We start from the raw sequence: 13,887 nt of genomic DNA on the forward strand, positions 1-13,887 counted from the left end.
ACATCAGTTGTGACTGATAAATCCCATACTTCCCAATGATCTGTTCTAGGTAGGACTAACTCGGGATTCATACACAAGTTAACATTTTGACCTCCTCCCAACTTTTCTGCCTCTCATTTTGTAATGCCTTTTTTTGATGAAGACAGCTGTTGTTATGTGCCTTCAAGTCAACTCTGACTTATGGTGACAATACCATAAGACTTTCTTGGTAAGATTTCTTCAGAGGCAGTTTGCTCTTGCTTCCTCTTAGACTGAGAGAATGTGACCTGCCCAAGGTGGATTTCCATGATTGATCAGCAATTTGAATCTCAGTCTCCTGGGGTCCTCCTTCAACACTCCAACCACTACACCACAATGGCTCATGTATCTTCTTGATGAAGTTATAGGACTTAAATCCAAGTGCTACACTCAACTAGAATAGGCCTATTGAACATGTAAAATTTATATGGGTGTTGACATACTACTCAGTAATAGATACTCTAGCAGAGACTGGCAATTAGGCTAAGAGATCCCATTCTTGAAAAGCTACGGGATAAGCCCAGGCTGCATATGGGCTGCATACAGGCTGCCTATGGCCCAACCACGGGATAGTGCAGTAAGATCCATCACTGATGGTTAAACATGCATCTAACCCATCAGGGATATTAGTGTGAGCGAATTTCCTATGTGACACCAACCCTAGTGATGCCAGAGTGGATGACTAAACTTTTAAACTCCACTACGTCTGTGTGTGTCCCAATACTGGTCAATTTTATTTCTGAAGGAAGTGCAATGATTGCCCCATTTGCAATGTTCATGCTCATGTAGTAATGTCACTTAACCCTAAACCTTTTTGGACCTATCTCATAGTAAAAGCTTGGATCTGAAATTTTTCAAATAACCAATCATGCAATACAAAACAAGATCTCCGGGCAAGGAAGCGGGAACTGCGACGGCTAGAGTACCGTTGGCGGAAACACCTTCGCTTAGACGACAAGGCTCTCCTAGACCAACTGTTAGAGGACTACAGAGAGGCAATACGAGCAGCAAAGAATTCGTTCTATGGTGCTCGTATTGCGTCCGCAGAGTCGCGTCCGGCAGAGTTGTTCAGGGTGGTCAGAGAGCTAACTCAGCTCCCTCCCACCCTGAACCAGATCCTTGAACCTTCTAAGGCCTGCTGTGACCGATTTAATGACTTTTTCGCGGATAAAACCTCTCGGATAAGCGAAGGTCTTGATGCCGACATTCAAGCAGAACCTAGAGTAGAGGTGTCCAGAGCCTCCGTGGACTCTATTATACTGGATCGGTTTGAGTCGGTAAGTACCGATGATGTGGACAAGATCCTCGGAAGTGTTCGGAAGACAACCTGCTCTCTCGATCCCTGTCCCTCGTGGCTAGCGGCCCAGGAGGGACCGGCGGTAACTTCGTTGTTACGCCGGATTATTAACACATCTTTGAGGGAGGGCCAATTTCCATCAGATCTTAAATTGGCCATTGTAAAACCTATTTTAAAAAAGCCCTCCCTCGACCCCCTGGTACATAATAATTATCGGCCAGTTTCGCTGCTGCCATTTTTGGGAAAGGTGATCGAGAGGGCGGTTGCAATCCAACTTCAGGCGGTCTTGGATGAAACGGATTATCTGGACCCATTTCAAACTGGCTTCCAGGCGGGTTACGGGGTTGAGACGGCCATGGTCGCCTTGGTCGATGATCTCCGTCTGAGCATCGACGGGGGAAGCGTGTCCCTGCTGGTGCTCTTGGACATCTCAGCGGCTTTCGATACCATAGACCATGGTATCCTTCTGGGATGCCTGGCAGAGGTAGGGATCGGGGGCACTGCGCTCCAGTGGTTCCGGTCCTACCTCTCCGGGAGGTCCCAGATGGTGCAGCTGGGAGACGTGTGCTCTGACGAGAGGCCCCTTAAAACTGGGGTCCCTCAAGGAGCCATTCTGTCTCCCATGCTATTTAACATTTACATGAAACCGCTGGGAGAGATCATCCGGAGACATGGGGCGCGGGGTTATCAGTACGCTGATGACACCCAAATTATTTTCTCCATGTCTCCGACTGATGCAGTGACTAGGGATGGCGTCTCTCCTCTCGTGGCCTGTCTAGAGTCAATAATGGGCTGGATGAGGGAAAACCGACTCAAGTTGAATCCAGAGAAAACGGAGATACTGTACTAGTGATAGGTTCTCCTGGTCCAGGAATGGCGGTGGTTCCACCTGTCCTGAACGGGGTCACGCTCCCTGTGAAGGACTCCGTGCGCAGTCTGGGGGTGCTTCTTGATTCGTCGCTCCATCTGACTGCTCAGGTGAATGCGACGGTCAAGAGCACCTGTCATCAGCTTCAGCTTATTCGCCAGCTGCGCCCATACCTGGCCCAGAGGGACCTAGAAACTGTTGTACATGCTCTGGTAACTTCGAGACTGGATTTCTGCAACGTACTCTACATGGGGCAACCCTTATACCAAACTCGGAAGCTGCAAATGGTGCAGAATATGGCAGCCCGGCTGGTCACTGGTGCTCCCAGGACCAGCCATATAACACCGGTTTTGAAAAATCTCCATTGGCTGCCCATTCGCTTCCGAGCTCAATATAAGGTGTTGGTGATTACCTATAAAGCCCTAAATGGCTTGGGCCCAGGATACCTAAAGGACCGCCTCTCCCCGTACATTCCGCCTCGCACCCTCAGAACGTCTGGGCAGCAATTACTGAAGGTGCCTGGGGCTAGGTTAGCCTCCACTACACGGAGGACATTCTCCACGGCTGCCCCAGCCCTTTGGAATACGCTGCCCACCGAGCTCCGCTCGACTATCACCCTGGCCCAATTCAGGAAGGACTTAAAAACCTTCCTGTTCCAACAGGCATTCCCCAACTAAAAATCCTGTGGGCCTCCCTCCTCTTCCGTGGCCAAGAGGTTGGGCTAAGGGGTTTTAATCCTGTTGGTTTTTATTGATAGTTTTTTGTATTGTTTGTATGGTTTGCCTGTAGTTGTATTTGTATATTGTTATGGCACCATTGTTTTTAACCTCGTTGTAAGCCGCCCTGATCTTGGGAAGGGCGGGATATAAATAAAAATTTTATTATTATTATTATTATTATTATTATTATTATATTGGGCATAGTGAGGCAACTGCCTCAGGTGCTGGGTGCTGGAGGGTAACATTGTCGCGCACATACCCCAGATTTTCTTCCTGACCTTTCTGTAAATTTCCTTCTCTTGAAGAACGGGGCTGTGTGTACCACACTGCCTTTCCTGCATTTGGTACATACTGCTGCCTTCAGGTGAAATGGACGCCACTGTCCCAACAATACTGTTGAAGAAAATTAAACTTCTAGCCCATTTTATTTCTGTACATGGAACAGGGAGTTAGGGAGCAATCTTGTCATTACCTCAGGCACCAAAATATTTGGGGCTGGTCCTACTTGTCATACTTTCCTTCTTTAACCCCCTTGCCCACTGTTCTTTGTCCTTCAGTTTCCATGATTCTTTGTCTTCCTTCTTCTGAGAAAGATCTCCTCTCCTCACAACTGTTAAACCAAACCCGGAAGCTTCAGATGGTGCAAAACATGGCAGCCAGGCTGGTCACTGGTATTTCCAGGACCAGTCATATAACACCGGTGCTGAAAGATCTTCACTGGCTGCCTATTCGCTTCCGGGCCCAATATAAGGCGTTGGTGATTACCTATAAAGCCCTAAATAGCTTGGGTCCAGGTTACCTGAAGGACCGCCTCTCCCCGTATATTCCGTCCCGCACCCTCAGAACATCCGGGCAGCTATTACTGAAGGTGCCGGGGGCTAGGCTTACTTCCGTCACAAGGCGGACATTTTCCATCGCCGCCCCGGCCCTTTGGAATACGCTGCCCGCCGAGCTCCGCTCGACTACCTCCCTGGCCCAATTTAAAAAGGATTTGAAAACCTTTTTTTTCCAGCTAGCATTCCCCGCATAAAATCCTGTGGGCCTCCCTCCTCTTCCGTGGCCATGAGGACGGGCTATTGGGGTTTTGCTGGTTTTATTTTATTGTATATTGTATAGTGTGTTTTTAAAGTACTGTATGTGTCATGTAATGTATGTAAACCGCCCTGATCTGAGGAAGGTGCGGTATACAAATAAAAACTTTATTATTATTATTTATTTAAAACAGCTATGGAGATTAGCATCCATCATTGTTGGTTTCTCCCTTCTGCTTTGGTTTCATTTATGTATCTGTTATTCAACAACTTTCTCTCAACTGATGCTGGTGCCTCTTTCACAGGTCCAAATTGCCACACTCCCTCAGGTTCTATAATGAGTATGGACTGTAAACAATATGGCACATGAAAACAGTCAATCAGAGAGAGAAATAAAGCACAGCAATGCACAATGTCATTCATGCTGCATCACAATATACTACACAATACTTCCAATACAGTACACATTTTCTTGATGTGCATGCACTTCAGTTTGTTTATACACAACAAAATATAGACAGAAGTAAGAACTTTCATCCAAGTACTAACCAAGAAAACTAACTTGATGAGCAAGTTCAACCATTCCTAATCAGAAGAGTGCAAGACAAGATGAAGAGGATGCTTATTCACTCTGATCTTTTATATGTATGTCTACAAGTGAAGTGAATAGACAAGGATAGGAAGAAGGAGGTGCAGCAGGGTCAGCAGAATCTAGTAGTCACTAGTGGGTCCCCTGCAGCGTTGTGGGCCTTGGCAGGTGACCAACAATGCCAACCTCTGGCGCCAGCCCTGCCTCAGTATGTCTGGCTTTAGAAGGCCACCTGGAAGTTACAAACACAGACTCAGAGCCTTAGGCATTTGCCTTGAAGGACTGGGTTGAGGGAAATGTTAAAAATGTTGGAGTCAGGGCTCGATGGCATTTGTTGATGATGTGCTGCTTGGGATTAGAAATGTTGCTGTTCTCATTCAACAACTGACTATACAAGTAAAGAAACTTGTGCAAGACAAAGTTAGCCTCTCTCAAATGCTCTGAACATCACTGGAAAGTTAAACCCAGAAAAGATGCTTTAAGATCAAGAAAAGGAGAGGATGAATTGCTATTTAGCAGTACAGTGGTACCCCGGGATACGAATGCGCCGCCTTACGAAATTTCCAGGTTACGAAAAAAATCCATAGAAAAAAACTGTTCCGGGTTACGAAGGTTATTTCGGGTTACGAAAAAATTTTTGGTGCTTTTCGGCGCTTTTTCGCACGAAATCGCGGCTTTCGCTATTAGCGCCTATGGCTTTTTCGGCTTACGAAGGATTTCGGGTTACGAACGCGGCGGCGGAACGAATTAAATTCGTAACCCGGGGTACCACTGTACTATTATGGAATAACCAAAACAATAATGTGAACATGGCAGTAATTTCTTTTCTTTCTTAAATATTCCTCACTTAAAAAAATATTTTAATGAAAATAGGCCACAAAAGACTCTTTCCTACCTGGCATACTCTTCACGTGCTCTGGAAGCTGCTGTTTCCTGGAAGAGTGAATTGTTGTGTTGGAAAAACTTATCGTATCTGTCTGAATCAGAACTGGGATAAATTCGGCGATACCCTCCTGTGTTGTTCTCTTCGTACTTCTCAGATTGCTGGAGCCAAGCAGCTTGGCAGTTCTTGTTTTCCTCAGCCCTGATAAAAATCACCCATGTAAGACTGTTAACAATCCCAGAGGAAATGTCCATAGTGAGAGAGTTTCCCATTTGGGATTCACACTCCTATTTCAGTTCTTAAAGCATGTCTCCACAATGCTACATGCTGAGGCAAGATTTCCTCATACAAATTTTACACAAAGTTCTGAGATATAGATACCCACACTAACAACATCATTTTATTTATGTGTGTGTGTGTGTGCATGTGTGCTTATTTACTTTGTACAGATACAGAAAGCTCTGTAGCAAACAGGAATATGTACAACTTAAGAGTTTATCACATGGAGGGCAAATTGGTAAAATACTATTCAGAAACGGGATTTTAAAATCCGGGTGTTGTTTGTCAGATACGCTGGCATGAAAGAGAAATAAGACAAAAATAACCCAAAAGGAAAGCTCCTTTGTCCTTTCGGAATTTAGCGAAAGTAAAAAGGAACTGGTTCTGACGACTTTGCATTCAGGTTATTTTTTTGTTGTTTCTCTTTCATGCAAATGTTGTCTGAAAAACTTCCCACAAATGCAATTTTTTTCAACTTTCTGTTCAGGTTAACCCCAAACACCATCTGAAAAACAACTATTTTCAGTTTAAATTCGGTTTCTGCACGGGATTCGTCCCATGTGATAAACTCCTAGTCCTGCTCCTGGTTGCCTTCCCTTGGGGAAGACTCAATCAAGAAAAGTAAAAGCCTATCTAAACAAGTCGCTCTGCAAGATGGAACTCAGGCTTCTTGTCCTTTCTTATTTCCTTCAGAGGATCAAATAATGTGGATAGAAAGACAACAGAATGTTGCCAAAATCCACAGCAGGAACTTGCACTCTGGCTTGCTTTTTTTTCCACCCTAAGCACACTCCATATGGGAGTGAAAACTAGAGCACATAAACAGCATTTGGAAAACAGTGAGCAGAACACACATATACTTATATACATTTCAGGGTATATATTAATGGTTTCTTTATACTTCCTTCCCACCTTCCCAACAACTCAGGGAACATAGACTGAACTATGGAGCAGATGTACCTTTTTTAAAAAGTTCTATACAGTACTTTTAAAATCTATACTGAGGTATGTTCAAATGTTTGAATACAAGATTCAATGTGTACATGTTTTTGTACCAACCGTTCTGTACTGAGCCCACACACTGGTGAGTTTCCTCTTGCTGCACTCCCTAGCTTTGCTGAAGGCTGTGAAGCTTTCTTACATTCCCTAGAAAATTAGGATAGTAGAGACAAAAACAAAGTGACATTCTGGCCCTGAAATTATGTTCTGAATGACTAAACTAACTGGGCCTTATCATACAGCTATTCATATTGGCAACTAAAACACTTTGGACTGCTACTTCATCTTCAGTTTCTAATTGAACACTTTCAGCTTTAACATGTAACTTCTTCTTATCAGATGAGAAAGTACAATTAAATTCTTTATTTACTACTTCATTATCACCACTTTCTTCTTTGTTCTAGTATATTCTATAAGTTTTAGGTTGAGGGATTGCATCTACCACCAGTTTAGGTGAAAAATAAATACTGGTAAATACAAGACACAAGCCAGCCCTTCTGAAATGAAAAACCTCCCATGTCTGATGTAACAAATCCCAGTATATACCAGTATCAATAAAGAAAAGGACAACACTAAAACAAAATAAAATTCAACAAGACTTGGCTGGTCACATCTGTCATATTTCTAGACGATGGATGTACATATTTCACCAGATAGGCATACAGTATTAATAGATTTTCATGCATTCCCTTCTAAAAAAAAAACCACACACACACACACATATGTGGCTGTTATGAGATTCCATGTGTTTTCCTTTATCTTAGCTACTGTTGTTATATAATAATCTGCTTGGTAAGTCTAGGAACTTGATGCTACAGTATATGTTGAACTTCCTCCAACAAAGCAAAACTCAGTGGTGATGTACAATGGTGTGACATGATGCAAAGGGCAAGCTGCATCAGATATTATGGAGGGGAAGAGGGACGTAAATCTCCTGCTCCCATTTCAGCAGTAGCCATGTATATATGATAGTAACCAATTCTGGCCTAAATTGCTAGATAAGGGGTAGGTTCAACATAAGCTTTACTGATTTCATTCTATGAATTTCTATCATAAGCCATTTTTGTGACTCAAACATAATGAGGGCTACTAAATTAATTCAAATTTGCATTTAAAATATAGTAATTTGTTTTTCTGCACTCTTCATAAAGCCACAGATGTAAATCCACTGCATTTAGAGATATTTTGCCAGTGGTTTAAAAAACTCTCATCTACACAAATCCCAGGAAATGGTAGAAGGACAGAAAACCTCGTACCTGGTTTCTCGATTACGGCACTGCTTAAGAAGCCTCTCCTTTCCCCGACGTTTCTCTTCTTCTAAGACTTTCCGCTTATCACATGCCCCCAAGTTGATTAGAACTAGAGTGTCGTACAAGAGCTGGTCTTTGACTTCTCTGTCCAGCCACGAATCAGTACTAAAGCTTGGAGAATGATTCACCTAGAATTAGCAGAATCACAAACTCGCCTATCTGCATTTGCTCCAGTTTGAAATATAAAGCAAAGCATCCCTGGGAGAAGAGCACTAAAAGATCAACGATGCAGACAGATTTTTAGGGGTAGTAAGCAAAAGCCAAGATTTAATTCTTCCAGTAAAAGCTGTGCACTGTTTTCAAGGCATTCAGATCTTCACAATTATCAACCACTATTGCTAAAATGTACAAGAGGTACACACAGATAGACACATTTAGTGCTACCTTCCCAAATACAACAGTTCATTCTAGAGACTTGCATTCAAGTATGAACATCTTCCTAAGGTACGGTACTCACTGACTGATTATATTTTTGATATCTTAAGGCATCACCCAGGGACAGCTTCAGTGCAGAATCTTTCTATCTGGACTTTTCATGGCTTGGATTAAACCAACATTGACAATTGCTGGGCCTAACTAAGAGTTCTGTGGCATCTTAAACAGTCTTTAAAGGCCAATGAATTTATTATTTTTTTAATAGAAGAGGCTCGTGCTATAATAAAAGAGCTAGCCTTTAACACAGTTACGCTTTAGATATTGTTAGTGGAAACAGTAAACTTTTAAGTATGTTTTATGTTTTAAATTTTACATTGTTTAATTGTATTTTAAGGGGGTGGGTTGAGGGTTCGCACTGTATCTTTTAATCTTGTAAGCCGCCTCGATTGCATTTTTAGAGAGACGGGATATAAATAAATTTTATTATTATTGTTGTTGTTATTATTATTATTATTAAACTTGCTAGATTCTAGTGAGATATTTATTTCATTAACTGGGAAGTTTTTACTAGTGGTATAGTAGTAACTAGTTATGCTGGCTGTATGCCGAAATAATAAATTTCATTCAGTAGTAACTACTAACTAGATTGCATAATTTAGATTTAGATGGCAGTATTATTCAAGGGTGGATTAATTTAAATTCAGTATAGAAGACCAAATATATTTCCATCAAATAGTTAGGCCTAAATTCAATTACCAAATATCTACTAGAGTAGATTCACTGAATCGCTGCCATTTATATAGGTGTTGGTTTACCATGTTCCCATTATTTCAGTGGATTTTCTGGGACTAGCCATTCAGTTTAGACCTTTGAAACAAATCATTACAAAATTGCAGTTTATTTAGCTGAAAAATGAGTTTTTGAATGGTTAATGGCTCAAAATACTATACAAACATAATTAGGTAAGAAACATTGTCTAATTATGGATTTGTTTTTTATTTACTGAAAAGAAGAGCTTTTCAAATTGCACTAAAATACACTTTTGGTAATCTAGTAAAATATATATATATATATATATATATATATATATATATTTGTTGAAGAATAAATATTTAGTAAGAACATTTACTGTTAAATCACAATAAAAATTTTCATCTAAGGAAGAGGGAATTTGTACTCATGGCTAGAGGAGCAAGTAGTGTTCTAACATTTCGGCACAGATACTCTTTTGATTAAATTTGCATTTCTATCTATAATAGAAATATATTTTATTGTCTTTTATACAGTCTTCTGTATGCTTAATCACTTTAATCCCATTAATAACAACAGATTCAGTATAATGTTGCTAATATTTTAATGGATAATTTTATTTTGTTGGATTTATTCTATTGCTTCATGGGAAAGGCTAGAAATTTATATATACAAAAACCAATCAATTCAAGGGTTTGTATTATAATAATTAAATAGGTTGAGGTAAGGAAAGGAAATGTTTTTATTAATGAGATGTTACCAACTACCATAGGACATTATGCGGACAGTTAGCTTAAATTCTGTGAATTCAATGGCTATATGAAAGTGAGACATGACTGTCAAAAGGAATGCCTTGGATTACCAGATCTTGAACATTAACAACAGAGACTCCTTATCTGTGAACATCTCTGTGATATCTGACTGAGGGGGCAGTCATACTCAGTTTTTTGTCCTGAGGAGCTGCAGATTGCAACACTGATACATATTGGGATTGTTGTTCCCATTATGTTTTGGGTTCACGAATCTCTTCAAGTCATTTTAACCCTTGTGTTATTCACACATGACATTGTTTCGGGATAAAATGGAGCCGCCTCCATTCCCATGAACGATACAGAGAGATCAGAATCCATTTGGAAGTGTATTCATACTGCCAAAGATGCAGATCAGTGAGGATCTTTCAGGAAAACTCAGGGTTGAAAACAGTATCGAATACCCCGGGTTAAGTAGGGTTTTTGGAAGCCCTCCCCCAAAGTGCACATGTATTTGGGGTGAGTGTGAACACCAAGGAAATAACGTGGATTCATCCCGGATTATTTTAGTAGTGTGAATGGGGCCTGGCACTGCCAGAAGTCAGTGAAGATCAAGTATCCTGGGGAGCTATTGCTGGGACCCAACTTGTCAGACTTTTATGTTTTAAGTTAAAATTTGCTTGTGTGCAACCAACTTGACTGTTGTCCCAATTGGGAACTCCATTATGCCACAATATACATGACCCTTTTTTCAAAAACAAAAACATTTCCTGTAGTCTACCTCCCTCTTGTGGACACCCATGTGACTGGAAGACTTGCCAGAAGGCACACCTCAGCAGACAACACACTGAAAGAAGGAAAGGATTATTTTTCAGATGGAGAAAATAATCCCGGTAGAATGTGGTCAAATCTTTGTTGTTCACAGGTGCATTGAGTAAGTTGGGGTGGGGGGTAACAAAAAAACCACTTAACCTGTGATAATCGATCTCAGGTTTGGTTTGGTTTGGTTTTCCTAAAAAATTCGCATTGTCAGCTGTGTGAAAAACCAATGCAAATAGACCCGGGATAAAACTCTGTATGCCTTGAATGTGTTTCAAATATATCTACATCATCAACTCCATCTTTACTCACAGTGCTGACATGTGAGCAGTAGAACACACATAGATGTGCATAGTGGTTTCGATTTTAAAAATAGTGTGGACAACAAAACAGGATATGTGAGTGAAGTTATTCATATTATACATACTCATGCTAAAAAAACAATGTCTAAATAAACTGTAGGACAGCAACTATCTTTTTACACACACACACACACACACACACACACACACACAGGAAGCAATGAGAAAATAAGAATGTACCTCAAGCAACCACGGTTTTAGTTTTCGATCCAATAAAATATCAAATCCCAGGATCTCAAAGCAAGCACTCCACATGGTATGGTTGGGGAAGCAAGTGAGATAGTTATGCTTGATGATAGGATGAGCTGATATCAGTGTTTTAATAACAACGTCTTCAATGTCCTTCCATATCTTCTCCGTTTCATACCCATTTTGTTCCATGTATTTATTAAAGGTGGACAGCTTCCTTTAAAAGGGAGATCAGAAGAAAGTAAGATATGTGTGGCAGTGTTACTATACACACACACACACACACACACACATGCTCTGCTTTAAGACATTTTTTGAATAAGAAGCAAATGCCTCAAGTGGTGGTGACATTTTGTTGCTGTTATGTCCCTTTTTAAAAAATCAGGTTGATGTTTATTCAATCATACAATGTTTCAAACTGTTTCCCCTCTTTTCCCACAGTATTCTGTATTCCATTCCTGACTGAAATCAGAGGTTTTTTTAAAAGCAATGCATTTGACTGTCAAATGACATATGACCATCAAAGAAAGTGTGTCTGATCCTCACTCACTCCCTATTTTCTGAATGTTTCCACCATCTTCCCTATCTTCCTTCTTCCCCCACCATGCTGCCATGTCAATGTTTGTTTAACACTTGTTAGAGCCTCAGTAACATCAGGAGACTCCCATGATTGGAAAGTGTATGCATATATGTGCCTTCAAGTCACCTGTCAACTTATGGCAACTTCATTAATTTCATAGGGTTTTCTTAGGCAAGGAATACTCAGAGGTGAATCTGCCAATTCCTTGCTCTGAAATATAGCCTACAACACCTGGTATTTGTTGGAGGTCTTCCATCCAAGTACTAACCAGGGCTGACCCTACTTAGCTACCAAGATTAGATGGGATCTGGTACCTTTAGAGTATTTGGGACATAAAGAGTACTCAACACAAGTCAATTTCAACTTGCGCCAAAGCTGCAAAACTGAGAAAGAAAGGTAGGGGGCATTAATGGAAGCTTTCATCTGAATGGGGGATGATCTTTCCAAGCACAGGAAACTATTGCTTTTGTGTTAAGGTGCTAGAGATTTTTTTTCATTCTAGCATTACACAGTATAATAGTGGTTAACAGTAATGATGCTGATCCTATGTTTACTAACTTGGAGCAAGATCATACACACACACACACAGACATACACACCAGGGTGTATTCTAAGCCTTCCCCCTCCCCAGCATTCCCACTGCACAGGCCTTTCCCCTATCAACCTGGCACTACATGTTGTTTTCTATGGCCATGCTCAAAGTCCCATGCTGTAGCCTCACTCCCAGAAGCAAGTGAAATTGAGGTTTCTCTAGCTGTAGTACATGTAAGGGACAGGAGCGTCACTGGGGAGGTGCGGGGGTACGGACCGCACCGGGTGACACCCCAGAAGGAAGTGACATTGAAGAAGAAGGGTTGACACCTGGTCAGCTGTTTCACCCCGCACCATCACTTCTAAGTCCCACCTGGGTGCTCTGGGGGCCGCACCAGCACTGCTTTGGCCTTGCCTGGGTATTCTGGGGACCGCACCAACTCACCCTGGCCCCGCTTGGGTGCTGGTTGGGGCCACAGCCCCCCCCCCGGAAACTTCACTGGAAGTTCGGGGCCAGAAGCCCCACTGAAAGTCCAGGGTCAGAAGCCCGGTCCCCTGGAAGCCTTATCCCCCACACCGGGTTTCACTAGAATCACTAGTGTCAGTAACAAGCAATAGATAAGTAATTGTGATGGTCAGCACTAAATCTGGCACTTCCAGAAATACCCTGCTTCCAAGGTATGAGGCCGGCATTGATTCCAAACTTTGGTTGTCCAGGAGTTTGGGACTTCAAGTCCCAGAAGCCCCAGCCAGCTTGGCCAAGAGTTAGGAATTCAGGGAGCTGGAGTCCCAAATATTTGGAGGATTAAAGTTTGGGAATCACTGGGCTAGAGCATGACTGCATTGTGCACAGTAACACAAAATAACATATTGTGCTAGACTGAGGGGAGAAAGAATCCTTCAACGAAACCCGAGTGCTAGCATAAAATCCTCAATCTTGTGAGCACCTCCTGAATGTTTTTTATTAGCAAAAAATGAGGGAAAAGAAAAAACTGTGAGGGGCCAAGGGAAGATATTAAAATGAATAAAGATATTAAAAGATTTCCAGGAAGAAGGGAAGGAGAAAGCCATAACAAAATGTGACTATCTATCTATCTATCTATCTATCTATCATCTATCTATTTATTTATTTAAATAATGTATCTATTGCTTCTTGATCCACCAGGGCCCTTGAGATGATATACAATGGTAAAACACTTTTAAAAGTAACACAATGCAGTGCTGTCTAGGTCCCGGCAAACATTGCTTTCATGGTGCAAAAAGAGCAGTGGATGCAACTGATAATGCCTGCAACAGCATAGTTGGATCAAAAGGTGCTAGACATATCTTCATGTCATCCTGTTTGGTCACAATGCAACAATCAAGACAGTTGGTCCCCATAATATGGTAATAATGTAAGATTACGAACATTGAATGGCAAAAGTACAGAAGAAACAGCCAGCTAGTAAACTGATCTATTTCATTTCTGAAACTACTAGGTTAAAATGTACTGACCTGAGGAGTGGAACAAAAAGTCTCTGGTAATGCCAGAATCTGACA

General features: G+C 41.5%; 1 protein-coding gene across 6 annotated transcripts in view; it reads right to left on the minus strand.

Annotated features, from left to right (window-relative positions):
- TTLL6 (tubulin tyrosine ligase like 6) overlaps nt 1–13,887 on the minus strand; it is a 53,391-nt gene that overhangs the window by 18,747 nt on the left and 20,757 nt on the right. For all 6 annotated transcript variants that reach the window (XM_042477665.1, XM_042477669.1, XM_042477666.1 and 3 more), the window contains 4 exons: nt 11,229–11,454; nt 7,940–8,121; nt 6,744–6,830; nt 5,418–5,606 (listed from right to left, as the gene is read on the minus strand). In XM_042477665.1, coding sequence (XP_042333599.1) covers nt 5,418–5,606; nt 6,744–6,830; nt 7,940–8,121; nt 11,229–11,454 — 684 coding nt within the window. The remainder of the gene's footprint in view (nt 1–5,417; nt 5,607–6,743; nt 6,831–7,939; nt 8,122–11,228; nt 11,455–13,887) is intronic.

The sequence above is a fragment of the Sceloporus undulatus genome, chromosome 6 (genome assembly GCF_019175285.1).
Source record: "Sceloporus undulatus isolate JIND9_A2432 ecotype Alabama chromosome 6, SceUnd_v1.1, whole genome shotgun sequence".
Lineage (NCBI taxonomy): Eukaryota > Metazoa > Chordata > Lepidosauria > Squamata > Phrynosomatidae > Sceloporus > Sceloporus undulatus.